Genomic DNA, 15,655 nt, shown 5'->3' on the forward strand with positions numbered 1-15,655 from the left:
TAAAAAAATGCTAAACTAAACAGAATCGGACAAAAACAATGAGGTGATATCATGAACAGGCTGCAGGACTGTCTCTATCCGGACTGGACAATCCAAAGCAAATCCGTTCCAGAGATACTGCAAAGCATTCTGGGCCGTCTTACGATATGTGACACTGTGTATGTAGATCCTCTTCTTTCTTTTGTCTTTCTTCTGTCCGCTTGGTTGCCCAGACAGCAGAGACAGTGATGGCTTCTTAGCTCTGCAGCACAGAACTTCATTTCCCATGATCCCCGGCTGCCTTGCATATTAGCAACATCCTTGAGGATAACTGTTCCAGTGTCCAGCCAGTGTTTGTCAGTGTGTGTGTGCGTGTGTGTGTGTGTGAGCAGTTCTCAGGCAGTGTACTGTGAGTGAAGTGTGTGTGTGTGTGTGTGTGTGCTTGTGTGTGTGTGTGTGTGTGTGTGTGTGTGTGTGTGTATGTGTGTGTTCAATAATCCATCTACTTCTCATCCTCATCGCCTTCACTCATGCTGCTTATAGAGGCAGATGCTCCTTTGGGGGAGGTTGGGGGTGAGGGCCGTGCGTTGTGCCAGCGGGCTGGAGGCGACGGGGGCGAGGGAGAGCGCAGGGGGGACAGTTCACGGGGAGGACTGTTGCACGGCGACTCTCGGGGAGACAGAGCGTAGGACAGCATTCGTCCACTGCGCTCCTGAAACACTTGTTTCTGTTCAGGGACAGAGGGACAAAAAGAGTGACTGTTAGTACACACAGCACAAAAGTCCAAGCATTTGAAAAAAATAATGTTTATAATATCAAATACTATGTGACATTTTATATTTTGGGGCAGTATATTTTTAATTAACCCTAGTGCCTTAAGGATTTTTAATTAAAAATATATTTTTTCAATCATTTTGGCTGTGTTAATGCATATGGCAAGGGCATTATTTAATCAACCATTTAAATGGCAAAAAATCTGAAATAAATAAATATGGTCACGACTGATATTGGTAAAAATAAATAAATAAATAAAATTTAGAAAATAATATCAATATATAGTATTTTTCCGGCAGTTTTAGGGAGAAGACACTTTTGACTTGTACATGTTTACTTATTTTTTTAAATTTGACAATGAACCATAAATAAAATGCATCACAATGAATGTTGTTGTTTATCACATTTTGACATTCTCCATGCTGGAAATAAAAAATAAATAAAAGTTGGTTAAAGTTTTAACTCATTGAAAGTGGATAATTCATATAGAATTTTATGGCATTTTTTTACACATAAGTTTGTCCAAATCTTTTTTCCAAGTGATTTTTAGAGATATTCTCACAAACAACGCTTCAATAGACAAGTATGCCACTAAAGTCATTGTAACAACTGATAACAGCTATTATAATGATGGTTATTTTTGCCTTTATTAATGGGTTACTTACCCAAGTCCCATCAGGCCCAAACAGTTCTAGGAAGTTGCCAATAAACTCTCTAGATTTCTCTTCCCACTTCTGAATGAGGTCGTGACTCTTCTCCTCCACACGGTAAACAAAATGTTTGCTCTTCTCCTCGACTGTGCGGACCTTCTCCTTCATTCGGTCCACTTGGTTCTGCAGCCGGTACTTCTTCTCCTGAGGGGATTAAATGTTGAAGAAAAGCTGTTATGCAAGTGTGACAAATTAACACATCCACAAATAACCATAAGTTTAATCAGGAAGTACACTGCAAAAAAAGCAAAGTTGGGTGAACTCAAAATTTAAAGGCAACAAACTTCAATAAAATTTTAAGTTGGACAATTAAACTAAATATTTTAAGTTTTGTTTTTGAGTTTGCTCAACTCTGAATTTCTCTGGCACGGTTGTAACGCCGCTATGAAATGTCAGCTAATGTTGTGACCACAATTTTGAGTTAGAATTGATATGCTAATGGCTACTCTTGTAGCTGTAACAAGCAGCGGCGCTAGCATTAGTTAGCCGCTAGCTTTCGCTAATGGCCGAATTTCACCGCTTTCCCGCGTTTCACAACAAAGAAATAAGAGTTAGCAGAACTATTGTCCCTTGTTTTGAACCCCAACTTAAAGATATAAGTAACAACAACTAACAAACTTGTTTTTGAACATACAACTGGCTTCCTTTGGTGTGCTAACTAACATTATTGCCCTAAATGTCAGTAATTTATATTTCCAAGTTTTACCAACTTAAATCACTGTTTTAGGCCAAAAAATACAAGTTGCCTTTTTTGCAGTGTAGACTTTGGATCCTGAATTTTTGTTTGTAAAATGATCTTTAAAGGACACAGTGAACATGCATATACCCTGCAATACTTGCAGATATTACACATACCATTATGGGGACATGTTGCATTGATCATGCTCTTACATTGATATAGCTGACATTCAGCTCCTTGGCTGTGTAGCCACGCTGGAGGTTGCGTCGGGCGTAGACGTCGTAGTCTCTCACAATTCTGGTGATCAAGTCAGACGTTGAGATTCCTTCTGTCCGTTGTGTTGGCACAAACATCCCTGGCATATAAAAACCACACAGAATTTGAAAGCTGCCTGAGGTGTCTTTTGTAAGAGTGAAAACTTTATCAAACACCGACCTGCCTCCTTGATGTGTTTATAGACGTCCTCACTTCCTGCTGAGGAGTAAGGGATATCATCGTGAGCCACAAAATCGATCTGGGGAGCAATGAAAGGTCATGACTGCACAGTAGAAAACACTGCACTGGTAGACGGACATGGGGTAAAAAATAAAAATAAAAATAAAAAACAGCCACAAGAAAATACAGTAGGTTAGATTTCTGTAAAATATACATACTTGAAATAGTACACTTTGACAAAAAAAACTCCTAAACTATATAAACTAACTAAACGTAATGTTTCTATATTGTTTCATGTCTACAGTGAATTCATTAAAATAGTTCATCAATTCATCAATACATAGGAGAAATAAAAATTAGCATTCATTTAGATTTGATTCTGAACTGAACATTTAAATTTCCCAATTAAACCACAATGATATTTTATGAAAAATATTTTATAAATGTTAAATATATAATAATACAATTTTATGAAAAACTAAAATTAAAGCAAATTAAAATTAAGTTTGTTAAAATAATTAAATTTAATTACATTTAAATTTAAATATTTTTTATTAATTAAATTAGATTGTCATCTTCAGTGATATTGGATTGTTTTGAATTGGTTTGTGAGCCCGCCAATTAAATATACTTTCAAAGTTCATAATCATTGTAGTTTTTGTTCTAAAACAGTGACATGATGAGGTGCAATGCCTCCCAGATTTTATTGACTGAACAGTCCTCTGAACTGACTCACTTTAGACTTTGGACTTTTAGTGCTAAAAGGCTTTTGTAAATTACTGTGAGGAGTCCTAAAGTTAGACCTGACATGTCCATTATTCAGCCTCTAACCGAGTTATTTTGTCTTAACTCAGTTAGAGGTTACTTTTGGCCTTAGGATGTGATGGCAGTCTGTGGATGCTTCATGCACATTTTAACACTTAGATACCACACACACACACACACACACACACACACAGTGAGGGCCCTCATTGGAATAGTGAATTCCCTAGCCCCTTACCCTAAGCTAACCTTCACCATCACAACTAAATGCCCAACCCTAACCCTAACAACCCGAACTGTAACCTTAACCCTAAAACACAGTCCGAACTCTCAAACAAGCCTTTAAAGAAATTAGGACCGGCCCGAAATGTCCTTACTTCACAAAAATGTCCTTATTCTGTTGGTTAAAAACATGTTCCGGTCCTCACTATGTAGGAAGTACAAGAACACACACACACACACACACACACACACAAACTCTCTCTCTCACACACACACACACACACACACCTTGTGTTTCTCTAAGAACTCCGGCGTAAGAGTCCAGGGTGCGTCTCTCAAAACCTCGTCGACATAGCGGCAGTGTCTCAGCGCTTCATAACGTTCGATCTCTGTCATGACTGTGAAACCCTTGTACTTATGGGTCAGCTCATCACTGCACACTGTTCCAAGCACAAAGGAGGGAAACACACAAGCACATAATCAGACAAATCTGCATGTGTTATCTTGAGCAGTGGAATGTCTGAGTCTACGTGCATATACACTGCCAATGAAAAGTATTCACCCCCCTCGGATGTTTCACCCTTTTGTTGCTTTAACACAACAGTTTCACTCAGTGAGTTGGAGATTTTTTGTAGCCATCTCCTGACTTTTACTTTCCAATGATCTTTTCTCTAAGTTGCTTGGAGTGTTCTTTTGTCTTCATGTTGCAGTTGTAGGAGGAATACTGATGAACCAGAGACTGGACCTCCCAGACACAGATGTTTTTATACTAAAATCACATGACACACATCAACTGCACTGATGTGATCTTCATTTCACTAACTGTGACACAGCTGGAATCAACTAACTGGAACTCTGTTAAATTAGGTCAGTTACTTTAAAGGGGGTGAATATTTATGCAATCATTTATTTTAACTTATATATTTGTAATTGATTGACATTATTTTGTAAAAAAAAAATCTACTTTCACTTTGATATTAAAGAGGTTTTTTTTTTTTTGCAAATTCTTGTCAAAAAAAGCCAAATTATACTGACCATGATTTTATGTGTAAAAGCAACAAAAGGGTAGCCTGGCTAACACCAGACTATTCACAAATGAGATTAGTCTGGAAACCAGCCGTTCATTTCTCTGTAGAGGAGGTGTGGTTTACGATCCTCCGGAGCCGTTTATTGGGCGCTTAGAATATCTATCAAAAGCGTCTGTAGGTAGCTCTTAGCCAATCAGATCAGTTATACCAGATGACGTAGTAGAGCGACAGAAATGGATGTTTGTTGTGTGTGTGTCTGTGAGAGAGTGTTGCTCGCTGCTTTGCTTCTCCAGTTCTCGCTTTCTGCAAGATTATTTATTTTCACGCTTTATTCCCCCTCATGTCATTCAGCCACACAAATCCACTGATTTTATGGGCAATAAACAAGCTGCGGCGGGTCTCTCGGCAGCTCAGCTGTCCCCCGGCTCGTAGCGAGATCACCGGCGTAACGGTAGCGGGGCTAATAGCTAATAGCCCCGCTACCGTAACGCCGGTGATCTCGCTACGAGCCGGGGGACAGCTGAGCCGCCCAGAGACCTTTCGCCTTTCAACTTTCGCTCTAAACTATTTAAAACACCATCTACAGCTAAAGAGAGTTTCGCGTCTGCTGCAGCCATGTTGGATTTGTAAGAAAGCTACAAGCTTCCGTCTGCCGAGTAGTACGCGTCATCGTCTTGCCGTCCCTCCCCGTTCTGTGATTGGATCCCTAAAACAGGGCTAAGAAACCTCTCTGGTTGCCAGACTGCCTGGAGGTTCGAAATTAAATTTGAGCGCGCAAGGCAGTATGGGTATACCCAGGCTAACAAAAGGGTGAAACATCTAAGGGGAGTGAAAACTTTTTATAGGCAGTGTATGTGTGTGTGTGTTTGTGTGTGTGTGTGTCTCAGTGTGTCAGTGTCTCTGGCCTACCTCCTACTATGAGGTAGGTGTTGGGAAAGAGGTTCTTGGCCTGCATAAGAGCACGAGCGTGTCCAGAGTGGAACAGGTCAAAGATGCCATCTGCGTAGACTCTGACTGGCCGGTCCACTGAAAACACACAGCAACACAACAACACATTTATCTCACCCAAGTGGCATATAGTGAGAGTAAGGGTTGTTTATCAAAGGATTAAAATTGATGCAGCAGATGAGCAGAAATTGTCATGTTTTCACTGTTTATGAAGTATTTTATTATTCCTTCATGTTCCATGTCTTGTGTTTTATTTTCATCACTGTCTCTGTTTCAGGTTCTTGTCTGCCCTGCCCCCCTCATCGTCTGTGTGCACCTGATCCCTGATTGTGTCTCCCACACCTGAGTCTCATCCCTCCCTTAGCCCTGTATATAACCCCCCTTTGTGTCTTGTCTCGTCCCCAGTTCGTTATTCTTTATAGTTCATTGACATGCATTTCTCAACAGTTATTGTCTTGTTGTTTTTTGATACCTTGCTCTTTGGATTCTGCCTTTTTGCCTGTCGTTTTTGGATATTGTTGCCTGTTTGACTGCCTGCCTGTGTACCGACCTCACCTCCGAATAAACGCCTTTTTGATTATTGTGACCTGATCTCAGTCTTTGCATTTGAGTCCTCCTTTCTGAGCAAAGTCCCTTGACAGAAATAGAGATGTTGTATGATTATGGTAATACATTTCGAAGGAGTAATAATAGTCGTAGTAGCAGTGGTAGACAAAGTTGTTACAGTAGCATAACAATCAATAGCATCAGCAGTAGTTGTGATGAGAGTGATACTGTAGTAACAGTAAAAACAGTAGTAATGATAGTAAAAGGAGTGGCACAAGCAGTAGTTGGAGTACAGTACCATAGAAGGAAAGGTATCTGTAGTAGCAGTAGAGTTAGCATCAGTAGTAAAGTAAGGGCCAGTGCTATGTTCCCAGGGTCCTATGGTCTATTGTTGTTGAGGTCTATCTTCTCCTGGATAAAAGTGATCAGATGCTATGTAACTTTATTGGATGTAAAGTGGATGAAAGTTTCAAATACAGTTTGAATGGTAAATGAGATATCAAGGTCTAAAGAAAAGAAAATAAACTGTCTTGGTCGCAAATTTGAGGTTGTAGGTTTCAAATAGAATAACATCAGTAGTCCCTTTATCAGGCAAAGAACCATATTTGGTAACTTCAGCGGACATCCAAATGTGGCCCCCATGCCCCTCTGTGAGGTCGTAGATCCACATGGATTTCTGCCAGCTAGCGAAGATCAGACTAAGTCACAGATAGTGACACCATGGCATCTGACCAATCATACTAATAATAATAATAATAATAATAACTCAGTTGACCTTGATTTGCAACATAAAAATGAAACATTTTGGAAAAAAGTCACAGAAGTAAAAGTGCTGTAATATCCCCCAAAAACACTTTAGGGTTGTGGGATGTGGGTGATTTTAAAATTGATCCAGAAACATACATTTCTAAGAACATAAAACTTTTTGGGGTAACGCTTTATAATAAGGTCCTTAATAACCATTAATTAACAAGTAATAAGGCATTGTTCTCGCTTTAGATCCGGTAGTTGCAAAAAGCATAGCTAACTTATAATACATGAGCAATAAAGTATATTTTAATATCAATAAGCAAACAAAATAAGATTAATAAAGGCATGGCAAAGACATAATGGGTGGGTCATGGGTGTTTGTAATGCTATTATGAAGAATTATAAGATACTCATGAGGCTTTTATTAATGTTCCTATTATAGATCTCTGATAGCCTGCTATTAGCTGTATTATAATGCCATCATTAACACTTATATAAGCTTATAAACACACAATGATGTTAATAAGCATCTTGTAAGGACTTACAAGGGCCTTATTACTTGTTAATTAATGGTTATTACAAGGACCTTAATATAAAGCGTTACCCTTTTTGGAAGGTCTTTTCAGTGTGTCATATTGCGAGGATACTAAGCTGGACAAGATCTGACTTTGAGAACTTAGATATGCTCCTGTAAAGTGTATGAGTATGTAGTGATAGTGATGCTGTAGGAGGAGCAATAGCTGGAGCAGGAGCACTATTGATAACAAGTGTGGCAGCAAAGGTAGCTTTAGAGCTAGTAGTAGACAGAGCAGTAGAACAGTTGTTCAGTGTCATAGAAAAAATGGCAGTAGTAGCAGAAGCATTACTAGTAAAATGTATCAGTAGTAAAATAAGACAATATAAGCCTTTATTGATTCTCAAAGGGGGAATTTAGATGTTGCAGCCACACAAAGATCAAAATAAGTGCAGATATATAGAGAAGTAAAAAATCAAATAAGAAACAGAATAAATAAAATAAGAGCCACATACAATTAACATATGACTAGAAATAAAAATATTAACTATACTAAACATTTAAAGACAAAATAACAAGTTCTACGATTAAGTAATGATCCTTTAAAGTAGTCTATGAAATGACACGACAGGATAAAATATTAACATGGTATGGTATGTTATAGTACAGTAATATAGTATAATGAGGTATAAGTTATAAGACATAGTGCAATGTAATAGTAGTACTAGTATATTATACTATAGTGAAGTATAATTTTGTTTAGTACAGCAGTAAATGGTTTTGAATGGTACAAATATAATATGGTATTGTATGCTATGATAGTGATGCATGATAATATTTTTTGTAAATGATAATAATAATGTATGGGATAAAATCAGAAGTGATTATAGTATACACGGTTGCTCATAAAGTTGGAATGCAATATTTTGACCTCTTTACATGAAATGATTGTGACAATGTGATTTAATATTAACAGATAAATTGTAAATTAAAAAAACCTAAAACTTTATTAATCAATCTCCGCCAAACATATCACAATGAAAATGAAACCACAATTAACAGAGGATTGTGTCTGAAAATTAAATTATTCTAACTTTATGGGCAACCGTGTATAAAGCAAAGTACATAATTAAATCAGACCAACAGCTGTTCAAAGTGATGACAGTGACAGATTGTGATCTTTGCTGCTGATTAGTCTGATGGCAGTGGGCACAAAGGAGAACGTATCAGTCATAGAAATAGTAGTAGTGGCCTTGATAGTCATACTGTAGAAGCAGTAAATGAGGTAGAAGTAGGAATGGTAGCAATAAAAGAAGTAAATGTAATACGAGAAAGGAAGGAATGAGGATTATGATGGTGATAAACATGAAAGCTGGGAGGAAATGGATCGGAGAAGGGAAACAGAGCAGTAGGAGGTCTGCTGTACCTGGGGTGCCTCTGCGGGCCTGAGCGATGCTGAGCTTCTCATGAGGGGCGCGACAGTCACAACTGGTCTCACTGGCAAAGATGGCGGGCTTTGTCAGAGTCTGAAACAGGGAGAGGAAGAAGAAGGAGACCATGTTATAGATGCAAATATAGCACAAATATTGGTAACGCTTTATATTAAGGTCCTTGTAATAACCATTAATTAACAAGTAATAAGGCCCTTGTAAGTCCTTACAAGATGCTTATTAACATTACTGTGTGTTTATAAGCCTATATAAGTGTTAATAATGGCATTATAATACAGCTAATAGCAGGCTATAAGAGATCTATAATAGGAACATTAATAAAAGCCTCATGAGTATCTTATAATTCTTCATAATAGCATTACAAACACCCATAACACACCCATTATGTCTTTGCAATGCCTTTATTAATCTTTTGTTTTCTTATTGATATTAAAATATACTTTATTGCTCATCTATTATACGTTAACTATGCACTTGTTAACAGTTAACTATGCTTTTTGCAGCTAAAGGGATCTAAAGCGAGAACAATGCCTTATTACTTGTTAATTAATGGTTATTACAAGGACCTTAATATAAAGCGTTACCCAAATATCTTATTTTATGTAGGATGTAGGAGACGAATGTTCATTATAAAAATATGCATTATCTTTATTTTAACACCGTGTGCAATATTATTATTGAATTTTATGTGCAATGTTGCCCTTCAACATTGTATCGATAATACTTTCAATGGCGTGCAAGATCTGTTTTCAACACCACGAGCAATAATACTTTCAATATCATGTGCAATATTACTTCTTCGATTTCTTGTGCAAAGTTACGTCTTCAATATCATCTGCAATGTTATAATTATTTTAGAATACTTTCAATATCCTGGCACATATTACTCTCTATTCTTTTTTTAATATCATGGCCAATATTACTTTTTAAAATTTTAGTTTACTTATTATACTGATCTTAACCTTATTTTACATCTATATTTAGGACATACTGTATATAGCTAGCTAGCTTATTATACTGATCTTATTTTATCTATATCTATATCTATATCTATTTCTAGGACATGCAAAGCCCATATATTTTGTAAGACATGGAATATTTCCTTATTTGGTGTAATAATTCTGCCTTATGCATATTTCTGTGTGTCACATCATGCCCTATGCTCAAATTGTCATTTCACTTCATTATAATTGCTACAAAACAACAGTTTAGAGGCCTGAAAACAGGCCTTTTAGTGCAGACTGGTGGATTATAATTGAGATTCATGCAAGTAACAGAAATGCAGGCAACATACAGGCAGCTAAAGAGTTACAGCTTCAAGAGGAATAGAAAGAAAGCATTAATTTTTAACACTGCCATAGATGAGACCAGGTTATAGATGCAAATATAGCACCAATATCTTATTTTAGAGGATGTGAGTGACTAATGCTCATCTTAAGATATGCATTAAGTGAACATGTGAGCGCTCACATCCTTCAGTGGAACATAACATGTTTCCCTTTCCATTCCTGTTACAGTAACCTCCATTAAGTTATTGACTGATGTTGATGCACGCTCCATATTAGGACAATGGATTGAGAGACAGCGAGTGCTGCACTCAGTCATATTGATCACTCTGTTAGTGTGTGTGTGTGTGTGTGTGTGTGTGTGTGTGTGTGTGTGTGTGTGTGCGTGTGCGTGTATTGACATGTGGCAGAAAACAAGGGCAGAGTTATCGATTTGTAGTCAAAGGGCTCACAGGAATGAGCTAGAATTCAAAGGGAAGAATAAGATGAATGATTCAGGTGACTTCCAGTGATGGATTTGGAAGCGAACAACTATCATTTTCAAATAAATATATGTAAATGAAGGTAGTGAAAAACTAAAAGACAGAGGGGTATATAAAGAAAGACAGACAGAGCAATAAGGGACAAGTATGATAATAAATGATACTTGTTTGTGTCAAAGCTATATCAAGGTTAAAGTGTTGCAGTGTGAGCCTGCCTGAAAATTTGTCTTTGTGTGCCATCTGTTGACTGCAGGGAATATTCACTGAATCTCATTCACACAGATAAATGAGAGTCAGCACGGAGCAGAAAGCTGTGGGAGTGTGAGAGGAGGATCAAAAAATGGAAACATATTCAGTCTCTGTGGACAACGCAGGCAGCTGACGTCAACATGTCCTCTAGGAACAGCAACAAAACTGAGTTTGGCCTAACAACACGTTCCACAGACAGAGACAGGGAGAGTCAAAAATCAAATTAGCGGTTATGAATCACAGTGTAGGTTTGGAGAGGGAGACTTAACAGGTTAATTTGTTTAAGAAAATGAAGCTTTAGCACAGAGCCAAAGATTCATGCATCCACCTCAGTACAGTGGAGCGACTAGGTTTCATTTTTTGTGCTCAAGGTTGCGTCTGTCTTATCACAGGACAATAGCGTGAGCTATAAACAGGTGACCTCCTCAGAGTCACACCGAGTTAACAGGCCAGGAGAACAGAGCTTTTTATTTGGGACCCTGGAGACCATGAGATGTCTTTTACAGCTCAAAAATGATACTTTACATGACATTACATGACATTACATGACATTACATGACATTTAGCTGACGCTTTTGTCCAAAGCGACTTACAATAAGTGCATTCAACTTGAGGGTACTAGACTTAGACCACAGGAATCAAGTAAGTACATAACTTTAAGAGCCATCTGTAATCGCTACAGGAGTGCTATATGTTAAAGAAGAAAAGAAGAGAAGAAGAGAAAAGAAGAGCATTTTTAAAATATATATATATAATATATATATATTTTTTAAAAATGCTCTTCTTTTCTCTTCTTCTCATGTTAGGTGACTTAACCGAGGTATTGTTAAGTCATGGTCACCTAACATATATATATATATATATATATATATATATATTTATTTATTTATTTATTTATTTATTTATTTTTTAAAGCTCTTCTTTTCTCTTCTTCTCTTCTTTACATTGTTTTATCACCTTGGTACTTCACATTTTTTCCTAATGTTATGACAATTGCTTCTACATGATATGAAATTGATGTCATGTTGCAAAAGACCCATATAGACAATGATCCTTGCTCTAAAGATAAATCTAAGATAAATTACAGTGGACTTCCATGTGCTTTTGTGGTTGTTCATAAGTCCAACAAGAAGTTAGATCTTTCACCATAACTATGTAGAATAGCATACAGTATAATTCACTGACGGTGAATAACTTTTTGGCAAACCAAATGACCATATCAATGAATATCACATGCAATATTATTTTAAAATCATGTGCAATATTGTTTTTCAACTTAATGTGTAATTTTACCCTTCAATATTGTATGCAATAATACTTTCAATATCATGTCCAATATTAATTTCAATATTATGTGCAATATTATTTTAAAATCATGTGCAATATTGTTTTTCAACTTAATGAGTAATTTTACCCTTCACTATTGTATGCAATAATACTTTCAATATCATGTTCAGTGTTGTTTTTCAACTTAATGTGTAATTTTACCCTTCAATATTGTATGCAATAATACTTTCAATATCATTTGCAATATTACTTCTTTGATTTCTTGTAAAAAGTTACTTCTTCAATATAATCTACAATGTTATAATACATTTTATAATACTTTTAATATCCTAGCAAATATTACGTTCCATTACTATTCTAATATTAATGCCAATATTACATTTTTAAATTTAGTTTACTTATTCTACTGATCTTATCTATATCTATATCTATATCTATATCTACAGTATATCTAGCTAGCTAGCTAGCTAGCTATATTCCATGTTTTACATAATATATAGGCTATGCATGGACATACTGTATGTAGCTAGCTAGCTAGTTAGCTAGCCACATACAGTATGTCCATGCCAAGCTTATATATTATGTAAAACATGGAATATTTCCTTATTTGGTGAAATAATTCTACATTTTGCTTATTTCTGTAATATGTCACATCATGCCCTGTAGTCTTTGGTCTGCTGTAGTTGATACATTTCTATTTCACTTCATTATAATCACTACAAAATCAGAGATGTGGACGAGGCCTGGAAACAGGCTTTTTAGTGCAGACTAGTGGATTATAATTGAGATGCATTCAAGTCACAGAAAGGCAGACAACACACAGGCAGGTAAAGAACTACAGCTTCAAGAGATATAGAAAAAAGGCATTAATTTTTAACAATGCCAAAGATGAGAGAATCCTTTTATGATGTCTATATCTCTCATTCACTTGCACACCCTTCCCCTGCTTCTTAGACAGCAGCAGAGAGGAGGTGTTTGGGGAGCACCCTCATCGCCCATGAGTCCTTGGGCATGGTGAGGGGTGGCTTACAAACACTTAGCACAGAGCAGATGGTGAAGCTTAAACTCACTGACCACTGGCACAGAGGCCTTTCAGGGTGAGCGGCGTGAGCATGCACAGTAGTAAAGCCCACTCTGGCACAAGCAAAGAACATCTGGCATTAGAAGGATTAAAGCTAGGGAAAAAAGAGAAACAGGGAGGGATACAGGCCAGTAAAGACTAGACAAGGATGGAGAGAGGTTGGAGTCAAAACAGAGGAGATGAGGAGACAAACATGAATGCCAGGATGAGGAATAACACCAAAGAAGAAAAGAGAATCCAAACACAGGAGGCTCCCCTTACTGCCGCAATGTCCCTTCAGCAGGACATTCATGTTATGTTGTCCATTGTGTAAACCCCCTCCTTCTTTGGCAGCACATACTCAAGCACACACACTGTCCACTCAGCATTCTGAGCAGCTTCATGCTATAGGGGATCTGTTTCGTAACAGGGGAGAAAGCAGGACCCTTTGTCTTCATCCCCCTCCCTGTCACACACACCGCAAGACAGAAACATCCAAAAAAACACACACATTCAAATGCCCTACCGTCCGGGGATGAGGGCAGGTGTGCTCAAGCTCCTCCATGATTCCCAAAGACTCATGGGATGCGGCTGTGGTCCCTCTGTAATGTGACTCAGCATCAGTGAGACGCTGCCTCTCTCCTCACCACTCTGTCTCTTTCTCCTTCCTCTGTTCCCCCCGCCCACTCCCTGCTCTGCTTCTCTGTCTGTCCTCCCCTCTCCTCCCCCTCCCCCTCCTCCTTCTCTCTGATCCTCTGCTGCAGAGAGGAGGAAGCAGTAAGGAGGTCTCACTCTGTAGCTATTTCTCAGCAAAAGGGATGCTCTCATCTTGATGTTCTTGCAAAACTGAGGTTAATTTCTATGCATTTGAGTAACAAATATCCAGGCACAAATGTCATCAATATTATAGATGTTCAGTAACATTGACGAGGAGACACCTATAGTACAATGCTTTGCTGTTTACATAGACATATACGGTATGACATTTTCATGTGGGACTGGTAAATGCAGTATTTGGAGTCATGTATGTGTAACTTGAGGGAAATGGTCACTGCAGGGCACATATAAGCCACACCAGAAGAAAAAATAAATATTATTTATCTGTGCAGGATCATCCTGTCTGTGAGAGACTCGTTGTTTTGATAAAAGATCTTCGTGCACAGAGCTGATGAGCTCTTGCCATGGCGACGGAAAAGAGGAGAGAGCTCCAAGAGAGGACCAATCAGAGACAGGATAGAGCAGTCGAGCAGTATGAAGGGTGGGGATTGGTGGAGTGGTCCATAGCACCATCAGTGAGATGATACCGAGTATCACTACTTATTTAGGCTATGGTCTCAGCATGACAGGGGTTCAAGTGTGAAGAGAATGGGCAGTATATATGATTATATAGTGTGTAGTATAGTGATTTTTTTTTGGGGGGGGGGGGGCAGTCTACAAATGGACTCGATAAGGAAAAAATATATAACCAGAAAATATATGATTTCTAAAATGTAAGTGTTAGCCACACTAGTTACAAATCAGACTATTGCAAAGCTCAATTTCAGATATGTTTAACGTCTCTTGTATCTATATGAAGATACAGTAAGATAAGCGTTGTTTTACTTTACTTACAAACATTTGAGTAGTTTGATCTGTTCGTGTATTTGCTATTTGGCACAGATATTTAAAGCCTGAGACCACACAATCGAGGCTTCCTTTCCTACCATAGTCTACTTGGCAAACTTCCCGTTACCGTTGGCGACTGGACTGGATTATGTAGATTTCAGTATAAACCGAAACATGCATTCTTACCTTTAGTGGTCCTCTTCTGCAACAAAGGGGCGCAACAGCTGCGCAACAGGAATGCGCTCTGGCGCGTCGCTGTTTCACCATGGTGTCCCAAAGTCAAACAATTAACTAACTAACTTGTTTACCATTTGCTTTTCTGTCTGGTTTCTCTTTTAGTCCGAGTCTGTCTGTGCTCTAGCACAGCGGGCGAGAGCAGCAGAGGGACTGCAGTCCGTCTGTCCAGTCTGTCCACAGGACAGATCAGCTGCTCACCACTGATGAGCTGCGACAACTGTGTGCCACGGTCCATTTAGCAGACCTTACAGTTACCATACGGTTATTAGGCTATACATTCATGTACGCTCTTACTATTGTGGGCTATTACTTTGGAGAACTTAAAGCAACCTACAACTTGAAGCCTAACTAATAAAAAGTTGTCAAAAATGATAAAACAGGGTTATAGCCTGAAATTAAGATATCCAACAAATATGGATTTGTACTGTACTAGCTACTGATAACTGACAATATGCACAAACCACTTGCCACTGAAGTTACCAGTATGATACATTGGCCACTATAGGAGCAGGCTAACATATGAATTATCACAGTGATTTATGGTAGCCAAATAACAGGCTGTGGGGAAGAAGGACAAAACATGCTTTGTGTTTCATTGTTGGACGCACTGTAGTGTCTCTGTGGCCCCAATCTGGGACAGGAACCCATTGT

At 38.1% G+C, this 15,655-nt stretch overlaps 1 protein-coding gene across 3 annotated transcripts; it reads right to left on the reverse strand.

The window, feature by feature from the left end:
* Positions 1-460: 460 nt before the first annotated feature.
* Positions 461-15,182, reverse strand: pcyt1ba (phosphate cytidylyltransferase 1B, choline a). Of its 3 annotated transcripts, none has more exons than XM_059327020.1 (8): positions 14,954-15,182; positions 8,774-8,873; positions 5,499-5,615; positions 3,850-4,001; positions 2,578-2,656; positions 2,355-2,497; positions 1,419-1,607; positions 461-706 (listed from the first exon to the last, which is right to left on the reverse strand). In XM_059327020.1, exons 1-8 carry the CDS (start codon positions 15,032-15,034, stop codon positions 482-484), a joined length of 1,086 nt encoding a protein of 361 aa, XP_059183003.1. In that variant the 5' UTR covers positions 15,035-15,182; the 3' UTR covers positions 461-481. The 3 variants fall into 3 exon arrangements, with proteins under 3 accessions (XP_059183003.1, XP_059183005.1, XP_059183004.1); XM_059327022.1 differs by lacking the exon at positions 14,954-15,182 and adding an exon at positions 13,689-13,815; XM_059327021.1 differs by lacking the exon at positions 14,954-15,182 and adding an exon at positions 13,674-13,742.
* Positions 15,183-15,655: the final 473 nt, after the last annotated feature.

Source organism: Centropristis striata, chromosome 23, assembly GCF_030273125.1.
Source record: "Centropristis striata isolate RG_2023a ecotype Rhode Island chromosome 23, C.striata_1.0, whole genome shotgun sequence".
Lineage (NCBI taxonomy): Eukaryota > Metazoa > Chordata > Actinopteri > Perciformes > Serranidae > Centropristis > Centropristis striata.